General features: G+C 36.9%; 1 protein-coding gene across 1 annotated transcript; it reads left to right on the top strand.

Annotated features, from left to right (window-relative positions):
• The first annotated feature begins 736 nt into the window (after positions 1-736).
• On the top strand, positions 737-10,306 carry LOC140160422 (neurotrypsin-like). Its single transcript, XM_072183657.1, has 6 exons — positions 737-743; positions 2,402-2,573; positions 3,091-3,263; positions 5,894-6,055; positions 8,187-8,345; positions 9,351-10,306. Exons 1-6 carry the CDS (start codon positions 737-739, stop codon positions 9,500-9,502), a joined length of 825 nt encoding a protein of 274 aa, XP_072039758.1. The 3' UTR covers positions 9,503-10,306.
• The last annotated feature ends 3,262 nt before the right edge of the window (positions 10,307-13,568 follow it).

The following is a 13,568-nucleotide window of genomic DNA, read 5'->3' as shown; positions in this document are numbered from 1 at the left end:
TTTGCAAACATTTTGGAAATAATATTTTGTCAACACTTAAATAACATTATGTTAAAATATTTGCATCCAGCAAACACAGAAATGTCCTTAAAATGTTTTTTACAAAACGTTCTTATAACATTTAAATGTCGGGTTATATAAAGGTCGTGAAAAATTTTAAAAACGTTATTGTAAACATTTTGGGCAAACATTTTTTACAAAATATTTTTCAACGCCAAAATAACATTCTGTTTAGAATGATTTGTACCAAGCTTTCAAACATGTTTTTGGAATGTTATTAAAACGTTTTTATACCCTTTATATAACCCGACATTTAAATGTTTTCTGTAAACATTTGTGTTTGCTGTTCATTAAATTAACAACAAATGTTATTTAATGTTATAAAAACGATTTATACCATTAATGTACCCTTTATATAACCCGACATTTAAACGTTTTCTGACAACATTTTTCTGACAACATTTTATAACCTTTTGCGAATGATGTCGAAAACGTTTTGTGTTTGCTGGGTATATAGGTTAACGTCCGTGGTCCCGGAAGCTGTTCCGTGCAGTGCATTTTACTGTTGTGTCAGTTGGGTAACTGCTTGGTTACTGACATGTGTTTAGAGTAGAGTATTGAAGTTATCCTGTGTGTAATTTTTGTTCATGTACAGGCGAATAATTGGAATAATAAGATATGACCTTGTGAAAAATTATAAGTTTCTTTTTGAGGCCAGTTATGTATCTCGTAAATAATGTCTGGTACTTGGGCAATTTTTTCGTTTTAATACGCCGGTAAGAACAGCGACGAAATAATTATAATTATATACCTCAAATATAGATTTTGGTTACTGGGCATAATACCGACCTAATAAAAGTAGATAATAGGACCAATAATACGACGAAACGAAAAAACGAAACGGAAACCTTTTTTTTAAATAAAAAAAAAGGCAGAAAATTAGGAAGCCTGATACTATTTTTATTTCAATATAAAGGCAATAAGAAAAGCAATTTATTTTGTCAAGTCATACAAGCATGTAATACAACTGAAGCTTGTTGAACTTTGATCGGTGTTACCCAGTGATATCGTGCAGCAACGTGTGATCGGTGTTAACCAGGGATATTGTGCAGTAAATAATGGCACACACTTTATCATTGTTTATGAGAGCATTATATCAGCCTGATTGATAAGCCATAATTAAACACCAAAACACAACAAAGTCTCTCTCTGTTGTTGCAATTTTAATAAAATAAATTCAGTTATTTGCAGTAATTTGCTTTAAACGTATTTATTGATAAATATCGGTGATAATGGTAAATTTGTAAAGGTGGGTCAAATCAGTGAGAATCTCGCATTAATTTTGGTAAAAAATGTGTCATTCATTGAGATGTACAAATTATATTGAGGGTTACTTAAGGAATCGGATAGCAACGTTTGCAAAGTATTTTTAAGAGTAAGTCCCGCCTAGGCGGGAGCCCACACAAGTTAATGAAGCCATGCGATTTCTCGCAAAATTGGGCCGTAAAGAAAAATAAGTCAGGGTCAGGCCTACTTTTAGGGTGGTCGGGTTACGCCAATCAAACATTCTTCAGGCCTAACACCTGTACCCTTCAAATATTTCCTACAGGTTGTTATTGGAAACGCACCAGAAAGTTACAATGGATTGCAAAAAACTATAAGAAACAAATTGAGTTTTCTTTGTCTGCGAGTTACACTTTGTAAATCAAAGATTTGAACTGGCCCAATGTACGAAGGTTTTAATCCTGGATAAAAGTTAACTGATTATTTATATCCATTACAAACAGCAGAAACTAGCAGAGCCTTGAGGCATGGGGCGGGCAAATGGGCCACCCTCGTGAGAAGTCTTGCCTCACTCCTCCCCCTTTGGGATACTGGCCGCCCCGATATTTAATATTTTTATGCCTTTTTGGTAATTTTTTGGCACGCATTTTGACCAATTTCGTGTAAGTTAGGCCCCATGTCACAGGAGGAATTGTCCAAAGTTGTCAAAATAGTATAAAGTCATTCAAAGTTTTACAAAGTTGCTGAAAACACATGAAACACGCTTAAAAGTTTTCAAAATTACTCAAAATTGCTCCACCCTGCGTACAAATGCGTAATACTGAGGCCTACTAGTACTAAGTTGCCGAATATCACTCAATGTGGTCAGGCAAATGCGAGGCATATTTGTATAAAATGTTGTGAATGTCGGAGGTTTTTGGACAATTTGGTCAACTTTGGGGAATTTCCCCCTGTGACATATGGCCTCAATTTTGCCCCCTTGAAACTTGCCTCTCCCCCACACCACACACCCGCCCCCTCTGAAAATGTCCTGGCTACGCCACTGGTCCGTCCACGTCCAGTAACCATGATAACATTTAAAGGTTTAGTCTGATCATACATTGCATTTTCTCTGCAGCTTCTGCCTACAAAGAAGTGAGATTATCAGGAGGAACATCACCCTTTGAAGGCCGTGTAGAAATCTTACATAATGGAGAATGGGGAACAGTCTGCGATACAAAATGGGGCATGAATGACGCCAAAGTAGTATGCTCACAACTTGGGTATCAACTACATACTCTCGCGGACACGTAAGTATAGTTATGAAAATATCTTTCCAGGATCTGTGATTATAGGCCTACCAATCACGACGTTTCGTGTGACAAACTGTCTCAAACAATGTTGCTTTCTTAATTGCACCCATCAAGAAGCAGGCCTTTCAAACATTTATGACACATTGCGAATACACTGTTAGAGCGACCCAATCGTGGGTGTCATGAACAAAAGATTAAGCCAAAATATTTAAGAGTGACATTTTTGCGAACTAAAGTTGTTCGCAGGGCACCCATCATGCCCACTATGGTTGGGTATGTTTTACCAGTGGCTTTCTTTCACTTTACCTTGTTATTTCAGCTTAAATTTGACAGAAATCTTCACTGCAGTTATTACTAATATTATTTCTGCATTTATAAAGTGCCAGTTTGCCCAAGCGTGCACTTCTTTAAAATTGACGTAAGTCGACAAATCGTACATTATGGCTTCAAGGTGCGATTTAATAACCAACAGCATTCATTTTTGTGCCATTTTATAATCCTTATTTTTTGACAGCTCTCTTGAATTTGGTCCTGGCAATTATTCGAGTCAGATCTGGATGGACAGGGTGGAATGTAATGGCAATGAATACAGTTTGGATGAATGTGATGCTAAATGGTCGGATACGGAGCCTATTGAATGCATAGATCATTATAACGATGCAGGAGTCATCTGTAGTCCGTTTGAAGGTGAGCCAATGCTCCTTTAGATTTATCATTATACTACCTTTAAACATGTTAACATGTTAAAGACCATCCACTATCATACAAAACTTATCATCTTAACATCTACAGCAAGAAAGAGTCAGGCATGAAAACTGGTCTTGAAAAAAAAAACCCACACATTTGGGACTTCCCTTTTCCAGAACGTTCACTGTGTATTGCACCATTATTGTCTGTCCAAATAACTTAGACACCCGGTTTTTAGGATATATTTCGAAAAGTTTTCACTTTGGCAAAAAGTCATGAAAGAAAAGTTGCTAAACACGGTCAGACCTAACAGAAATTATTAGTAAAGCGAAAAAATATTCTTCCTTGTCTACTTTTATTCAATTTTGACCGATTTACAGCAAGATATCTGGGTCCAGCCGAATATTCCTAATGACTTGAAACTTTTGATGGGATAATCTATTTACAGTAAGGGGTGTTTGAACATTGTAGTCATGCATATTGATCAGTGATGACACCCTTTTTCTTTGATCCTTTTACTAATTCACAATAATGGCGGTCTACTCAAATGCATTCAACAAAAGCATCTTTGCAATCACCGCGAGAGGTCGTCTCACACGCATAACAAATACACTACGATCAAATAGGTTGATGACAATATTTGATTGAATGGACAGTGGATTTCGGTGAAGGACATCGGTTCAAATCCTTTGTTTGGAGCCAATCAATAATTTCATGCACAACCTCTATAACTCAAAAGATGTCACAGTTGGTGCATTATAACAAATGATAGGGCAAGTTACTGTGCGTCTGGAGTGTATTGTGAATTATACTCCTCACCAATAACATCAGAACATTCATAGGGCATACAATTTGTATTTTCTTGGAATTGGGCCAAGCCAAAAGCATGCACAGAACAAGATTCAAATACTGCGCCGAATTGTTGTAATTGGTTGAGGGACAACTGGGATCACTGCGTTAATACACTAAGAATAAATATACCAATAAGAAACACTGTCTGCATTTTATGAACTGAATTATATTTTTCATTTTTATAAAATGTTTTTGGTGAGGAGTATAATTAATTTACTATTCATCCATTCACTATCCAAAATCACAATACCTACAAATCTGTATAATGAGACCTTCCAAAATAATGGTACCCAACTTCTACCGGATTATTTTTAAAGTGTTGAGAAAAAACCTTCCAATTTCAATAGAATTTCTGGTAAACTCTCACTCAATGCTTTGGAAACACAAAAATCCCGTTAGGTCTCAGCGAATGTTAACACTTTTCTTTCATGACTTTCCTTGAAAGTGGATATTTTTTCAAATAAGTAACAAAAACTGGATACAAAGTGGATATATGATATCATGGGGAATACCCACAGGAAGTGTTGTAATGTGACAGAATAGTCTATTAATAGATCATGGGTTTTCAGGAGTATAAAAATGTGGAAGCTTTAGTTTGCTCTTTGCAGAATATCATGAGAGTTTGTAAACTTTCTACGTGTTGTTCATAAATGTGCTTCAAAAAGAGGTACATTTGAACCAGTTTGCATAGTTAATAATGTGATATTTTAATACAGCAACGAAGGAGATTTTAAGTATATGAAGGTACTCCTCCTCCCCAAAGGAATAAAGTTCTTCTGTCGACTTGCTGGAGTCTGGTTTTTAAAACAACAAGTCTGTCAATAAAGTGGAGCAGTGCAGAAAGAAGCCCGTTTCCTGGAGAAAGAGAGTGATTGGTGAAAGAAACACCATTTTTGGAGATTGTCTTCTGCACAAGTGTTTTGAGAACGGCGCAAGGTTAAAAGTATTTGGAGAAAGCAGCACAATTTCTGTGCAAGGATTTTATACACAAGGATATATATAAATGCAACCGTACAATGGACTTCGCTGAACAGTGATTTTCGTAGGATAAGCAAACAAGGAGATATACATCAGCCATGCAGAACATTGCAATAGAACTCTAAGATCACCAATAAGATTGCTGGTTATATAAGTACTGATTAATTTAAACTGTGATTGCGTGATTATATTGTATGTGCAATTGTTGTCATGTAAAGTAAGAAAAAGGTAAAGGAGACGATCCTGTATAAACAGTGATCGGAGTGCCCATCTCTCTTTCATTGGCGATTGGGCCAGACTCCTCCATGTAATGTTGCTATCATGGGATCGCTACACCTCCTCTATAGCGAGTCTGTTACCTTCCCAGCATGTAAGAATGCCGGTACCCATTTAAACACCTGGGTGGAGAGGAGTAATCGAGATAAAGTGCCTTACTCAAGGGCACAACACGACGGCGTCGCCGGGGCTCGAACCCGCAACCTTCCGATTATGAGTCAGTGCCCGTTCCGCTAGGCCACCGTGCTCCCCTAAATTGGTACATTGTCATGTACCAATCATATTTTACTTTCAATTTAAGACTTAGATTTTGTTAACTTAATCAAACAGTGTATTGTTGTTGTGCATTCGTGTGAATTTGGGTAAAAGGTGATTTTGGCCTTGAGTCAGTACAACTCGTAATAAAATGTTTGCACCGACTCAGCACGGAATGGGTACTGTATACAATTTTGAATTTGCTGCGATTCAGTCACGTCAAACATCTAGTACAACCCCGGAGTAAAACTTCTTTTCTTTTTCCGCAGAGGGAGCCATACGTTTGTTTGGTGGTGACAGTCGTTTTGAAGGCGGAGTAGAAATGTACTATCGTGGTAAATGGGGAACTGTATGTGATCATGGCTGGTCAGGAAATGATGCTAAAGTTGCTTGCCGACAATTAGGGTATCCAAAAGCAAGATATGCAGTATGTAAGTACAACTAAACTAGTGCGAAGGCAATTGGCCCCAAAATGACCTTGACAAAGCTTTACCGTATGGCTATAGACGAATCCAACGAGCCAAGTCATGGTCAGGATTTGGTCGGCCATATTTGGTTCCCCGCATGCACCAAACACGGGTGATAGAATGCAGTTTAAAATACCCTTCCAAGGCCGCATCATTTAACATTTTAGGCGAGATAGCTGGGTCCCGTCGCGGCTATGGCTGCCATTGAGGAGTAGGAATGCGTGAAATTGGATTCGTCTATACTATGTAGACTTAACAATAACATTAATGAGAAGCAAGGCATATTGAAATGCAGAGTCCAAGAAACACAAAATAATGGTTAAGTATTAGGAATTAAACTGCTCTGGTACAAAAGTGACTTTGATTTGTTATACCATGCACAGACAAATTATGAACTTGTGTTTTTAGCAGTCTCACCCCCTCCAAGCGCTAAAGAAACTTGAGAGACAATACAATATAATACAATATTAGTATGATTAGCAACACTTTAACATAGCACAAGTGCCTTTCTCATGCATGAATGGATAACACCATAAAAGAAAAGAACAATTGGATCACCTTCACTTCCAATTGAAAATCACACCCCCACTATGGAAGATTTTGGAATTCCATCAGTTTAAGGGATCTAAAATGAGCGTTTATTGCGTTTCGATAGTATTTTTGTGGGACATGAGAGCACCTCAGACCTATCGAATTGCATTCTGAATACGAAGCATGTCTTTCTGATATCAAATAATTTTCATTTTTGAAAATCACAATATAATACAAATTTTATGACAAATTATAAAAATTTTATATTTTTCAAATTTTTGATATATAACAGTCCTCGAAGTAAATTATATAAATCTAATGATATATTCTTAAAGTGTATGTAGCAGGGAGGAAAAGCCAACGGTCAGTTGAAAATTTTGACCTTTCATATTGAAGATATAGATTTTTTCCCAAAAAGACCTAATTTTTGTTGGTGTTTTGGGAAAAAATCCATATCTTCAATACGAAAAGGTCAAAATTTTCAATTGATCGTCGGCATTTCATCCCACCTACATACACGTTAAGTATAAATCATCAGATTTATAAAGTTTACTTCGAGTACTGTTAAATATCAAAAATATCAATTTTAATGATTTGCCATAAAATGTGTATTAAATTGCGAATTTCAAAAACCAAAATTATTTGATATCAGAATGACATTCTTCGTATTCAGAATGCAATTCAATATGTCTGATGTGCTCTAATGTCCCAAAATAAATACTGTCCAAACGTTCATACCCCAGCCCTTAAATTATTCCAGATCTAACCATTTTCATCCATTAAAAGTAGATTTGGTGATGCAGATTTTGGAATACCAATCCAAATTGTCTAATTGTAGGCCAAATTGTGCAAAATTCAATTGGATATTTATAAATTTCATAACAGCTGGAATCTGAATTTCACATAAAACTAGCCAAAATTTCCAATGACATTGCCCATAAGATGCAACTGGAATTGAGATGGCAGTGAAATCGTCCACAGGGTGTGTGGATTTGAAATGGAATAGCATATTGTCAAACCAGTGGCTTAACTAGGGTTGGTAGCGCCCGGGGCAAGAAACAAAATTGGCGCCCATACACCCCAGAAGATCTTAGACGCGGGTAATTCTTGAAACAATTGCAAAATTTTGGACAAATTAGGCCTACCACTAATTAATTTTGGTTACTAGAAGTTGAATATCGGTCTTAAAATGTTATTTCAATTGATTTTGCGAAAATTTTGACTTTCATCGCTTGGAGGCGCAGAATTGATGCTGAATTGGTCAATTTGGCGCCCCCTAAGGGTATAGCGCCGGGCATGTTGCCCCTCCCGATTGAGGCTCATCACACAAACATTCTTATTTCATTTTTGAGTTTAATCTTAATTGCTTTAGTAGTATAAAATTGCGTATCACTGTGGCCTTGTATTCACTCCACCGAAACACGGGAAAAAACATTAGCTTTCACCCAATACCCAAAATGATAAATGATAAATTATACTGTGGGGATGAGACTGTTAGTCAGGTCAGACACCAATCTGGGTTCATTATATCAACAAATTGTTCTTTTCTCTGTGATATTTCCAGTGAATGCAAGGCAGTACTACGGTAGTATAAGGTATGACTACATCGTTGAAGATCTTGGATGTGATGGTTACGAATCTAAACTAATTGACTGCTGGCCAATAGATTTCACTCCTGGCTACTGTGATTCGTATGACTTAGCAGGTCTTGTTTGTTATGAAAGTAAGTTGAATTGTAAATTTAAGGTTGGTCAGATGGCAGGAACAGTTTTTAGCCATTCAACTAAAAAACTGCAGTGTACTTCTTACTATTAATACATTGATCCTATAGGAAACGAGTCAAGGAAGTAAATAATCATATTTCTATTTCCGTATGTCTTGCGGTTCTTGAATGAAGGCTAATAAGCTATCAAAACAAAATCAAAAATATTTCAAACATTTGCATGAAAATGAATATTTTAACTTCATTAACTCAGTTTTAGGCCAAACAAAGGTTCGTCTTTCAAACCCAAGTGCAGTAAGTATGTGAAAGCAATCCAAATATGTATTTGTGCTGGGCTTTTTAAAAATCATTTTAGTTATACCCTGAAAAATTGGGCACGGACACACAAAATCCTGAGTAGAACTTAGCTTAAAAAAAAAAAAAAGAAAAAAAGAAGCATAGCACACCGCTCTTTTGCAAATAATGTGCGACACAAATCTGTTTTTGGCCCAAACACATGTGCATTCTTAAGGCACCATCAGTAAATTTGCTAAATCAGACAGTTAAAAACTTTTTTTGTAAAGAGAATACCAAAACAGCCCAAGGCCAAAATGTCCCAGTTTGGTAAATGTTTGGGGAGTTTGATCATACATACTCTTGTAGCTACATGCAAATGAATGGAGAACTTCAAATTTAACAACAGTGTCATTTTTGATCTTTTTGTTAATAAAAATATATAATGACAATTGCATTGTTTTATCTTTCACTTTCAAGCTATTTCTAATTTTTTGCTGGGTTCTCCGATAGTCCACTTTAATGTTAAGGCACCAGAAACAAATATGTTTGTTCTTTGGATCGAGTCGATGCTTGTTATTAATAATAATAAATTAATTGATTTCATAAATAATAAGGATCGACCAAGCATCGATAATTCGATCAAAAGATCGAACTAATTTGTTTCTATTGCCTATGGATGTCAATAAAGAGAATTCTAACTAAATATCAAATTTTTTTATCTCATTTCAGCTGTTCCGGTTGATGAAGAGGGCCTATCTCCAGAAGCTATTGCTGGAATTGTTGTTGCCTCAATATTCGCTTCATTATTCATGCTATGTTGTTGTGCCGCTGTGTGTTCCTCAAACAACAGAAAGCGTAGCACACGTACTCCATCGCAGTAATCAAGGTCAAATTAACACAGTGTATAATGTTGAGTCTGATACCGCAACCTTTGGTGGGTATCCTGCCCCTCCCTCCCCACCTGGTCCTGGTGTTAGCACAGAGCCTTTTACACCACCTGCTGGGTATATACCAGGGTATCTACCACCAATGATGGTTCCTACTGATAAACCACCAGCATATGAGACATTGGATAGGAATGCTACAAATACCGCATCATCACAACCGCCGAGTGTTTCAGTGGTCACAACCAATCCTGCATATCCGCCACCTTTGCCTTCTTCATCACAGCCGGGCGTTTCCGTGGCCACAACTGATCCTGCATATCCGCCACCCTTGCCTTCACAGCCAGGCGTTTCCGTGGCCACAACTGATCCTGCATATCCACCACCATTGCCTTCTATAGACACTCATCCAGCTGCAGAGTCATCTCCTATTTACGAACAAAGTGGACAGTAATGATTTTTGATTGAATGTACATGTATAACTTGTGCATGTGGGGTGAGTGCAAATTGGGGTCAAGGGTTATCTTGGGGTCATTTTGAGGTTTATATACCTTGTGTAAATGAGCATGGAATTAGCCTTTAGCACAGGCATCTATTGAGGGAGTATACAGATTTATTCACTGAGCTGCTTAATTCCTCAGTGAAGTCTTTACACTACTCTAGCTCATTGCATCCATTTTCAGGTGGGTATCCTTCCCAACCCATGGGCCTGGTATATTGCATGTGGTGTGAGCAGGGTAATTTTGCGGTGGGAAAGTTCTACTGATGCAGACCTGTAATATCAAAAATACAAGGCAAAGCCATAGGCAAAGAACATTTTACAAATCAAACATACACATGTCAAAGTGTGGATCCTTGCATTTATATCCCGGGGGGGGCCACTCAGCTATAATGGTGTACACATGCGTGAACAAAAAAGCGCGTAAAAAGGGTCTTTTTTCTGACGAAGCGTAATGCTGCGTTTGTGTTTAGGGGTCTAAAAACACTGATTTTCAACAAAAAGGGGTGTTCTTTTAGGGAGTCATAGGTAAGAAAAAACATGTTTAGGGGGTAATATTTTGGTCAAACCTGAAAAAAGGGGGTAAATTTTGAGTCAAACCTGAATAAAGGGGGTAAATTTTGACGAGAAATCCTTGTTAAGGGTTGGTGTTTTCTCGAAGTCCCAAACTTGTTTAGGGGGTATTTTTGAAACCCTTGTTCACGCATGTGTACACCAAATTGTCCAAGTGGCCCCCCCGGGATTTATATACACCCTAGATCCACCACTTGCAAACTTCGCTTTAAAAATTATTCAATTTTTTCCCCGAGCTGGGTAGGAGGCTGTGGGCATCCAGCGTTTTTTCACCTCTGGTGCTAAATACCGGGACAAAAATATTAGCTAAATCTTACTATGCACTTTTGCCTTTTGGCCTGTTTTAGCCAAATATTATCCTCAGTATGCTCATTTTAGCATTAAAATTTTAGAGTACAAGATGATATCCTGACATTATACTATTTTTTAAAGCATATGTCAACATATATTTCAACTGCTTAGTTCAGTACCGGAAGTGAGTAAGTACAATAGCTGCTCTGTGAACATTTGGCAAATTACACTTCTGGCACGGAGCAGTTGATTTGTAGTGGCATCTGTTTCACCCTGTGGGCACTACCGCCTTTCTTACACTGCTCATGATTGGTTAATTACATGATATAATCATCCAAGTACCAATTAAAATAGAGCTTTTAGATCTCTTGGTACTTTTAAGCTTAATCCCTTTCAACCCTACATGCTAATCTTACCATATCTCTGATTGGCTTAACATATGATATAGCCCTCTTTGTAATCAATCGAAGTTAGAAGCCAAACAGAAGCTTGTAATTTGGCCCATGAGGGTTAAAACAATACTATGCAATTTTACCAAGGCATAATTTTGAATTTGGATGAGCCAATCTCATCGCATAACGTTTCACTACCTGGAGAGAATTGATCAAAAATTGAATTCCCTCCTGAGGTTGGTACATGTGTTTTGTATCTGTCAATGAGTTGACCCGATCACAAGCATGTCATTATAGCTAGAGGCAATATATAGACCTTTTCTGTAATTGCCCACCTTTCGTTGTAGATGGGGTAAACATCGATGTCACATGACAAAAAGTGTCGAAAGCGAGGGCAAATCTCGCCGTAGATGGGGTAATTGTGACAAAAAATATCGAAAGCAAGGGCAAATTCCATGTTTTCCCCATCTACGGTGAAAGGTGGGCAATTACGGAAAAGGTCTATAACACAAATGGGTCATTGAATTACATAAAAATGACCTTGTGTGGTATTCAGTCCCCAGGAAGTGAGTTTTGCCTGAGGCAATTAGTGGTGAAATGTTAATCCCTCACTACAAGAGTTATTACCGTCGATTTGGTTGAAAAAGGAGGTGAGACATGATCAAATCTCTCCAGGTAACAAAACGTAATGCAAAATCACTAAAACTGACAAAAGTTGAAACAATTTGAAACTCTTTCGATCAAAGTTGTATAAACGTTGAAATGATTGTTGAAATCAACATTTATACATTGAACGAAGTAGGTACACTAAAGAAAGCTTATCCTGAGTTACTCAAGTTAATAATATTTATTTCTCATTTCATTTGTGTAAGGAAATATTTACATTCTTACAAAAAGCACAATGAACCCAGCATGTTTACTGCACTTTAATGCTTCAAAATTTATTATCAGGTTGTACATAATCTCAAATCCTGAAACATGTGTGTGTGAGTCCATCTGCAATTCTATTTAAATTGTTATCACAAGTACATTACAAATATGGAGTGCAAAATATTGATCACCTTAGAACTTCTATAGACCTTTTCATACTGAGTAATTCCGATAAAACCCGAAGCATGAAATAATTTCCCTAGTCGCGCACCCGTCGCGCACGCATAAAAGTACCTCTTCAGCATCATGTACAGTGTGAAGTTCCAATGTGTAACAGGCATCATAACTACGATGAACTTTCGATTGTCAATTTAGGGACGAGAGAGGTACTTTTGCCAATGATACTCAACGTGCAATTGAGCGTATGGTTGTAGCGTTGTGTAAGACACTGACTATGGAAGAGGTGATGAACGTAAACAAACACGTTCTGGAAAAAAAATTTAACTGACGAAAAATTACGGACATTATCCATTTCTTTCCATTAGTATCTTATTGTGAAAACCAAGTAGCTGAGGTGTTAGCTCAATATGCTAGGAAAATATTTCTGGGCGATGACCCATGTTCAAATTGGCTTAATAAGCTGTATTTTCGCGCAAAAGGGTGTCGTAATTCATGACATTTCTTGTCTGCCAGTTTGGGTACAATTTGACCCCCTAGCTTACTAAATAAATATCGCGGTTTTCCGAACTTTTCCGATCTTGATATGAAAACTTCTATTGTAAACAGTACTTGATTGATAGGTAGGGGCTATGTAAACTGTTGCATAATTAAGACAATTTATTGAGCTGAAACAGATAAAAATTTGTACACTTTTTGGTGTTCACTTGAATATCTTGGGAAAGTTAATTGATTAATTTACATATGTGTTATCTAACAGATCATGATAGTTTTTTGTAAATGGGTGCATTATTTTGCTAAAGAACAAATAATTATGTTTGTTTGGGGTATTTCCTTTTTTTTTGGGGGGGGAAGCAAAATTTTTTACCAGGTATTGTAAAACTTGGTTAGGGAATGTACAGTACACTAACCTTTATATTGTGACCTTCCAGTGTTAGAAACTCAAACCACAAAACTACAGTGTATTTTAACGTCACAATTTCTGCTTTCGATCCTTAGATAAGAAAATGCCTTCAACAAACTTTATACACACCATATAAGGTGTCTATTGCTATTCATACACTCTTAAGATAGTGAGAATCAATAAGAGCAAACATTAGAAAAATACAAACAATGCAATGATTTTGTATAATGCACTTAAGTATGCACAAGTACACACTTCGCGTACTATGCACAGTGCTTTCGGACATTGTTTATTTTTTCTTGCAGGTTGATACATTTATAAATATGCTTGTATTTTCCAACAATTTTAGTGACAATC

Source organism: Amphiura filiformis, chromosome 9 (genome assembly GCF_039555335.1).
Source record: "Amphiura filiformis chromosome 9, Afil_fr2py, whole genome shotgun sequence".
Lineage (NCBI taxonomy): Eukaryota > Metazoa > Echinodermata > Ophiuroidea > Amphilepidida > Amphiuridae > Amphiura > Amphiura filiformis.
Note: the sequence above shows the minus strand (reverse complement) of the source record. Positions and strands in the feature narration are given on the sequence as shown.